Here is a 9530-nt window from a genome sequence, read left to right as displayed (position 1 = left end):
CTTACAATACTCCTCTCCTCTCCTCTCCTCTCCCTGTTTCTATTCCTATTCATATTCCTTGTTCCTATATCTCTACCTATTCCAATCTCCTTAAAGCTTTAATCCTCTCATTGTAGCTCATCTCATTGATTTTGGGGAATGATCATAGCATCAATTTTAGTAGTAAACAAATGCTTTCATACAGAATACGATTAATCAACATTGTCCATCCCAGCACCCTTTTATTTAATTACAGCCATGCATGTCTACATGGCTGGTGTTAGTATGGTTAGTAGTTGATTTCCTTATTTTAGTGCTCTTTAAAGACAACTACACTCCCGAAGTTAGAACTAGAAAAGGAACGTTTGTCAAGGCAAACTTTGAATGTTGGCTTGACAGAATGTTGTGTGAAAAAAATGTTGTCTGTTCTGTTGTTTGAAAAAAAAAAAACTTGGGCAAAAAAGATTTAAGGTTTATATAGTTATATATACTGTAATATATACTGTATATACTGTAGTTAATATTTGCTAGCATGTTGCTAGACAGTGGCTTAGATGTTTTAGATGGTTGCTAGATTGTTGTTAAGCAGTTGCTATAGTATGCTGGGTGGTTGCTAGGTTGTTGCTACAGGATGGATGGATGGATGGATAGATAGATAGATAGATAGATTTTTATAGAGAATAAACAAAGAGAGAAAGAAAGAAAGAATGAATGAATGAATGAGTGAATGAATGAATGAATATATGAATCTTTAACACCAGGTTAGGAAAGAAATTCAGAGACATTAATTAGAAAGCCCACAAATATTGTTAAACCATTAGATTGGTTTCATTATTTTACACTACGTGTGGGTACTTAGAGCTTGTTATTTCTTCTTTACATGGTCTCCCTTTGTCCTTAGATAGATGTATTATATATGTGAAGGCACTGAGAGCCTCCAGCACTTTGATTACATCATTTTGATAGTGGTTAACTTTTCCAATATGAATGAAGGCCAAGCTAAACAGAGCAGTCTGGGTGTGCTGTCTGCAAGCTTCAGTGACTATTTGGATCAACGGCCTTTGCAATGTGTGGTTTTGGGCTTTGTGTGTGTGTGTGTGTGTGTGTGTGTGCAAGAGATAGAATGGCACTTTTTTCACCAAGAAACAGCACAATCATTTGGTGCATGGAAAGTATATTAAAATCTACGGGTTCATGTTGTTTGTCTCTGTTACGTTTTTCTTTCTCTCTAGTTGTTCTTTCCTTCTCTCTTGACCTCTTTTCATATAATGTGCTTGTTTGTCTTTAACCTGTCTGTCGTTTTTGTGTTGTGCGAACCACCATTCTCGCCGATCCAGAGAGGTCAACGGGAATGGCAACGGCACGATTGGTAATGGAGGCAGAGGCGAGGGTAGGATACGAGGTCACAGAGAGGGCGAAGGAGGGAATGGAGAAAGGAGGAGACTCCGGCCACGTGTTAAAGCCCAGTCCACACTGGATGGAGAAGAATGCAGGGAGAACGGTGGAAAACACAGGTACATTCTCAGACTGTATGGCGGCCTCAGAAACTATTTGGACACTTAAAGGGATAGTCCACCCAAAAATACAAATTCTGACATCATGTACTCACCCTCATGTCTTTTCAACCTGTATGCATTACTTTTTTTCTGCAAAAATACAATAAAAATAAATAAAAATTCTGACATCATGTACTCACCCTCATGTTTTTTCAACCTGTATGCATTTCTTTTTTTTCTGCAAAAAAAAAAAAAAAAATTTAAAATTCTGACATCATGTACTCACCCTCATGTTTTTTCAACCTGTATGCATTTCTTTTTTTTCTGCAAGTCTCTGCTTGAAAAAAAATTCTGCTGCTTTTCTTTAAAATACATGGCATTACTTTGATGTTTTGTTTTATAATGCAATGTCATTCATCATTTAAAGTGAGACATTTTGAAGCCGTGTACATGCTGAATAGACTGACATTAAATGCATGATCAGACATGGCATTTTCCCTAAAATGTCATTGTTGCTTTGACCATGTTGTCTCTACAGAGTGAGACGGCTGTGTCATTATGTGGTGAACCTACGGTACTTTGAGATGTGTATCCTCACAGTCATCACCATGAGCAGCATCGCCCTCGCTGCTGAAGACCCTGTGCAGGCCAATGCCCCGCGCAATGATGTAAGACACACAGACCTACCTGGAAATGTCAGGAAATGTAAAATCTGTAATTTCCAAATCTGAAAAAGTCAATATATATTTTTACATATATTATTTTCATGTAAGTTATACAATTTTTGTCTTTTCATATCAGGTTTTTTTTATTTTTTATGTCCATTTATTAAATGTTATCTATAAAATCCAGCAAACGCTGATCTCATTGACACTGTCTTTCACTGTAAGCTGGGGTTATGACATCAGTGGTGTTTACATAACTCAAGAACAGTCCTGTAGGGCAGTATGGAAGCCCTTGTCTGAACTGTCATGCTGAGGGTTGTCACTAGCCCCACTTGACTGGCTTTTGCACCATATTTTTATTTCGGGACAGCCCGTGAGCAGACTTAAGGGGTTAGTTGTCATATACACCTAGGATGCCTCAGGGGTGAGTAAAACGCAGCCTAATTTTCATTTTGAGGTGAACTAACCCTTTAAGCACCTAGTGCCACCGCATTAGCCCATAAGCGTAGCTTATTAAGCATTGCTCTCTGAATTACAGAGAATTATATGTAAACATGTCTCCAAGAATCCTATAGTCCACTGTCTTTTCCTTCTAATTGATTCCCTGAGCATCATCGGCTTGTACAATGAATCTCTGCTTTCAGTATTTCCCAGCTGTTCATGTGGGAGGAATGAAAGATAGAAAAAAAAATGAGTATTTATTTGAAACATCTATTTTTGTCTCTCAAAAAATACAATGTACATCATGTCTGTTCTGTTTGGGAGATTATTGAATTACTCACTGAATCATAGCTGCAGTGGGGCCAAACACTATGGTTTATTCTGAGATTTTTATATTATTTATGGCATCATCCACTTTCCTTTGCGCAAATGGTTTGTGGGACTTCAGAAATATGAAGAAAATAACTGCTTATTTCTAACTCCTTATTTCTTGTGGTTTCCTCAGGTGCTGAAATACCTAGATTACGTCTTCACTGGTGTGTTCACATTTGAGATGGTTATAAAGGTAAATACAACTGCCATTCATCTATTTTTTTTAAAACTTGCAATATTCAATAATATTGATTTTAATTTTTTTAAAACAGTTTATTCACACTACCCTTCAAAAGTTTAGGGCTTCTATGATTTTTAATGTCTCTTGAAAGAAGTCTCTTATGATCACCAAGGCTGCATTTGTTTGATCAAAAATACAGTAAAAGCTGTAATATTGTGAAATATTATTACAATTTAATATAAATATTATTACAATAATAAGAAAACAGTTGTGCTGCTTAACATTTTTGTGGAAACTGAGATACATTGTTTTCAGGATTCTTTGAATCTTTAATAGAAAGTTCAAAAGAACAGCAAATTTTTTAAACAGAATATTTTGTAACATTACAAATGTCTTTACTGTCACTTTTGATCAATTTAACGGGTCCCTGCTGAATAGAATCAGTACGTTTTTTTGTCTTCTCCCTTCTAGATGATCGATCTTGGGCTGCTGTTGCATCCTGGGTCTTACTTCAGGGATCCGTGGAACATACTGGACTTCATTGTAGTCACTGGTGCTCTGGTGGCCTTCGCCTGCTCGTGAGTGGCTGTTTTTGTAATTCTGTCAGAGTGGAGCAGACAGAGCGGTCAGAAGAGCAGGCTGTCAGTTCAAATCCAGCAAGAGAGCATTCAGTCGAAAATGACGGAAACAGGATGTGACTGTCTGCTGTTTAGTATCTGGTGTGAGATGGAGCTCTGTGATGAGGGGAAGTGTGGCATCTGTGTATAGTTCGGTCTTTGGAACTGATCGGTTTAACGTGCATCTGTTTTTTTTAGCTCATAATAGGATTGTGAATAGTGCGCATAGGATTGTGCATAGCACGGGTGCTAATGATTCGGGTTTAGTATTTCCCACAGGAGCTGAGCCAGACAGTCGCATTTCCCAGCTGTTTGCTTTTAATTCTTATTGTCCGTGACCCATCCATGATAATTAGCAATGATTTCCTAAATGTGCTGTTACTTTTCTTGTTGAATCAATTTATAATTTTAAAGGGGTCATATGATGCAGCTAAAAAGAACATTAGTTCTCTTTTGGAAGACCAAACAAAGTAGTTTCGCTTTCACAAATAAACACACAGCATCTCCACAACAACATTACTACAGCGAGAATAAAAGTTACGTCTTCTTTCTTTGCGTGAACATTTGGGTGGCGTTATGCAAATCTTCCCACATAGTGAGGTAGATATATGGGGGCGTGTTAGAACGAGCCGTTTTAGGTAGGTGTGACTGACTCTTAACTTTTATAAAGAATATCTCTTTGGATTTGAGACTTTAGTCTTTGCAACTTTACAGATCTTCTTTACGCACCAAGAGCTTGTAACACTCCAAAGAGTGAAAAATTGAAATCGCATCATATGACCCCTTTAAAAAAAGCAATGAAACAGCAATAAAATCCACTCACGTAAAAATAAATTAGACTCACATTAAAGGAATTGTTCACTTAAAAATGAAAATTTGCTGAAACTTTACTCACCCTCAAGCCCTCAAGATGTAGATGAGTTTGTTTCTTCATCAGAACAGATTTGGGGAAATTTAGCATTGCATCACTTGCCTCACCAATGGATCCTCTGCAGTGAATGGGTGCCGGCATGAGTCAATGAGTCCAAACAGCTGATAAAAACATCACAATAATCCACAAGTAATCCACACGACATCAATTAATGAAAAATTGCATGTTTGTAATAAATCAATCATTAAGACTCGTTTAACTTGAAACCATTGTTTCCAGCTAAAAAATCAAGTCCACTGTCCATAGTGTTGCTTTCTCCAGTGGAAAAAGTCATTTTGTCTGAATCAGGAGAGAAATATGTACAGACTAAGCTCTGTTTACAAATGTAAATAACAGTTTACAACAGTTAAAAACAGATCTAAACAAATATGTCTGTGGATTTTGATGTGAAAGGACAACAGGGGATGGAACTTTTCACTGGAGGAAGCATTATTATGGATTATGGACTGGTATTTTGGCCAGAAGCCAAATAATTGTGATGTTTTTATAAACTGTTTGGACTTTCATTCTGACGGCACCCATTCACTGCAGAAGATCCATTGGCGAACAAGTGATGTGATGCTACATTTATCCAAATCTTTTCTGATGAAGAAACAAACTCTACATCTTGGATGGTCTGAGGGTGAGTAAATTTTCAGCAAAGTTTCATTTTTGTGTGAACTGTTCCTTTAAAGTAGATACCTGAGCCATATCGAGAGACCAGAATATTGTAGAGTCTTGGGTACTTGAGCCACTAATGGCGCTTTTCCACTGCGTGGTACGACTCGGCTCGGCACGGCTCAGTACGGTACGACACGGCACGGCACGGATCGGTTTGCGTTTCCACTGCAGTTCAGTACTGCTTTAGAGTGGGCGGGATTATTCACATGTCGTTATAGTTGCGCCGCCTCTATTGCCGCGACTCCTGAAAAACTTTTTCATTCCGCGTCGCCCCATCAAGCTCTCGCTGGATCCGTACCAGGTACCAGGTACTGTACCCAGTGGAAACCCCCCCAAAAGTGAACCGTCCCGAGCCGTACCGTGCCGTGCCGTACCATGCAGTGGAAAAGCGCCATAAGTAAATTCCTTCATAGCAATGCCCTTGCAACCACCCACAACACTCTAGCAATGGCATAGCAACGTGCTAACAACCACTCAGAACACTTAGCAACCATAGAGCATCACCATGGCAACCACCATGACATCACAGTGGCTAGTTTCGGACGGGCAACATAATGTATTTTATGAAGCCCGTTGGATACAATTTCCTCTGCAAGGCAAACATAAATGCACAAGTTCGGTTTGACAGCGCGTGTGTGATTTGTGTAATAAATGCAAGGTCTAGTATGAGTGTGGCTGAATCCTCTTAGTTGTCACGTGCAGATGCTCAGCTGTCTTTGTCCACCTCTGCGGTTGACAGAAGGACCCTGGGGTGCTTTCAAATAGCTGAAAAAGAGGTGATAAAAAACTGCTCGGCTTTTGAAACCAGCCTTCTGTGTGAGTTTGCAGCTGTATTATTGAGTAGTGCAGAAACTGTCCATGCATCAACTCCGGCTGGTACCTGTTCTTCTGATGGTGGCACTTCAGCATATCTAGGCATTTGTTCAGCTATGACTCTTTGTTTCTATATGTAACGGAGGCCAGTGAGTAGGTGCTGTGCAGGTAAAACCTCACTCCCCTGATCTCAAGAGACGCATGCCTCCCATGCCGGAGACTCGGGTTCGAGACCCACTCGGAACAAGAACGAGATGTGGTGGTGAGGCCCCGGGGGAGAGGAGTTACATATATATATTGAACAAGTGTAAAACCAAGATAGTTCAAATGTAATATATATTTTTTAGTTTTAATAAAAAACAATGCCTACATAAAAGTGCCTGTACTTAGGGTGGTATCAGCTCTGGTTTCAGTGCACTGTTGTATATTGATTATAAATGTATCTCATACTGTGTTCTGCTCTTTCTGATTCTCTTGTGTTTGTCTCACTTTAACTGTTGTAATCTTCTTCTCTCTCCTGTGCTGTTCTTCAGTAGTTGATAGCAAGCTTTTGTCCTGTGGGCTTTAATGTTTCTCATTTAGTTTTTTCTTTCTCCATCTTTCCATCTTTCTTTCTCTGTCTCTCTCTCACTTTCTTTATCTGCCCTGTCCTTCCCTCTCGCTTGAATTGCTTTCAGGAGCTTCATGGGGTACGCATTTGTTATTACCTGCTTCCTGTGTATCTGCCTGAGTATGAGTGTGTGTTTGTGTGGATAAGGAATCGCTAGACCAGTGCAACATATTCGCAAGATTTGTGAAACTGCACTTCTGTAGACCACGATTGGGCATGAATTCTTAAACTCAATACACTTAATCAACTAAATATACCTGAGGTACTTGCCAGTTGTTCATTATTTAATCTGTATCCATAAAGAAGCCCAACATAATACATATTTTAAATGTAATTGTTAGAAAGACAAAATGACACTTGCTGATGTAAGATAAAAGACATACCAACTGTCTACTAAGGAAAACATCAGTTATTGCGTGCCTTTCTTTTATTTTTAAATGTGTTAATTTTTATTTCATTTTTAAAATTCAAATATATTTTACTTGCTGTACACAATCAGCATCTATCACCAGGACTTGCATGAACCTTCATGCATGTACTTTCTTATAGTGTGTGTGTGTGTGTGTGTGACATTTGCCAGTCTGTAACCTTTTCACTTTTGTGATTTTTATCACAGTTCCATGTTGCAACGTCTCTATATTTACTGCTCAAAGTGATTTATCTTGCAGAGATGTTACAAACAAACAGTAACTAATTATACCTCACTGCATCATGTTTTTGATTATTATAATGGTTTATTGTGCACTGGAGTTGCTTTGATGCTTTTAAACTCCGGCTGGTACCTGTTCTTCTGATGGTGGCACTTCAGCATATCTAGGCATTTGTTCAGCTATGACTCTTTGTTTCTATATGTAACGGAGGCCAGTGAGTAGGTGCTGTGCAGGTAAAACCTCACTCCCCTGATCTCAAGAGACGCATGCCTCCCATGCCGGAGACTCGGGTTCGAGACCCACTCGGAACAAGAACGAGATGTGGTGGTGAGGCCCCGGGGGAGAGGAGTTACATATATATATTGAACAAGTGTAAAACCAAGATAGTTCAAATGTAATATATATTTTTTAGTTTTAATAAAAAACAATGCCTACATAAAAGTGCCTGTACTTAGGGTGGTATCAGCTCTGGTTTCAGTGCACTGTTGTATATTGATTATAAATGTATCTCATACTGTGTTCTGCTCTTTCTGATTCTCGTGTTTGTCTCACTTTAACTGTTGTAATCTTCTTCTCTCTCCTGTGCTGTTCTTCAGTAGTTGATAGCAAGCTTTTGTCCTGTGGGCTTTAATGTTTCTCATTTAGTTTTTTCTTTCTCCATCTTTCCATCTTTCTTTCTCTGTCTCTCTCTCACTTTCTTTATCTGCCCTGTCCTTCCCTCTCGCTTGAATTGCTTTCAGGAGCTTCATGGGGTACGCATTTGTTATTACCTGCTTCCTGTGTATCTGCCTGAGTATGAGTGTGTGTTTGTGTGGATAAGGAATCGCTAGACCAGTGCAACATATTTGCAAGATTTGTGAAACCACTTCTGTAGACCACGATTGGGCATGAATTCTTAAACTCAATACACTTAATCAACTAAATATACCTGAGGTACTTGCCAGTTGTTCATTATTTAATCTGTATCCATAAAGAAGCCCAACATAATACATATTTTAAATGTAATTGTTAGAAAGACAAAATGACACTTGCTGATGTAAGATAAAAGACATACCAACTGTCTACTAAGGAAAACATCAGTTATGACTTGCGCATCTTTTATTTTTAAATGTGTTAATTTTTATTTCATTTTTAAAATTCAAATATATTTTACTTGCTGTACACAATCAGCATCTATCACCAGGACTTGCATGAACCTTCATGCATGTACTTTCTTTTAGTGTGTGTGTGTGTGTGTGTGTGACATTTGCCAGTCTGTAACCTTTTCACTTTTGTGATTTTTATCACAGTTCCATGTTGCAACGTCTCTATATTTACTGCTCAAAGTGATTTATCTTGCAGAGATGTTACAAACAAACAGTAACTAATTATACCTCACTGCATCATGTTTTTGATTATTATAATGGTTTATTGTGCACTGGAGTTGCTTTGATGCTTTTTAATCTTTCTTTGCTGTTCCACAGTGTTTCCGCTCAATGACAGTTCTCTTCCGTTCTGATCTCATTTAATCTCATTTAATATGCATTTACTGCTTATTCTATGTCTGTGATGCAGCTTATTATGTGTGTGTTTCTATGTTTGTGCATATGTGCATGGTTTTTCATCGGTTTCCCTCGTCAGATCGCAGCAAAGCGTGACCAGGTGGGGACAGTCTATATGTATGAAAACATACACTTTATCCCCCAACCTCCCCACGGACCACTCCAAACTCACAACCCTTCAACTCTTCCTATCTGTCAGCCTTTGTAGAAAAGGATGGACCTACTTTTAACCATGACTTGACCTCTGACCTTTGAAAGGGCTTATAGAAACTACTACTCCTACTGTTTCCAGAGGACAGCCACCCCTAATGCTCAGTCAAACAAAAGCTCAATTACTGATAATTACTATTAAATTATAGTCATTAACAAAAACAAAATCTGATCCTGCATATATCCTGCATATTGGATATCAGGAGTTCTGTGAACTGCTTGTACAGATAATAAATATATTTTTGCATATTATTTAATATATATATATATATATATTCAATATAAAATTTACATTGTAAAATACATTATGAAATATAAATCATGAAGTCACATAAATCATTTGTTGCATTGAAAAGTATTGTGT

At 38.2% G+C, this 9530-nt stretch overlaps 1 protein-coding gene across 1 annotated transcript in view; it reads left to right on the top strand.

Moving 5' to 3' along the window:
- Positions 1-962: 962 nt before the first annotated feature.
- LOC107736909 (voltage-dependent N-type calcium channel subunit alpha-1B-like) overlaps positions 963-9530 on the top strand; it is a 32413-nt gene continuing 23845 nt past the window's right edge. Inside the window, exons 1-5 of the mRNA XM_016548298.1 lie at positions 963-1064; positions 1321-1493; positions 2014-2143; positions 3087-3146; positions 3606-3712. Coding sequence (XP_016403784.1) covers positions 963-1064; positions 1321-1493; positions 2014-2143; positions 3087-3146; positions 3606-3712 — 572 coding nt within the window. The remainder of the gene's footprint in view (positions 1065-1320; positions 1494-2013; positions 2144-3086; positions 3147-3605; positions 3713-9530) is intronic.

This window comes from Sinocyclocheilus rhinocerous, unplaced genomic scaffold (assembly GCF_001515625.1).
Source record: "Sinocyclocheilus rhinocerous isolate Xijiao unplaced genomic scaffold, SAMN03320098_v1.1 scaffold192, whole genome shotgun sequence".
NCBI lineage: Eukaryota > Metazoa > Chordata > Actinopteri > Cypriniformes > Cyprinidae > Sinocyclocheilus > Sinocyclocheilus rhinocerous.
This window is presented reverse-complemented; position numbering and strand designations above follow the sequence as displayed.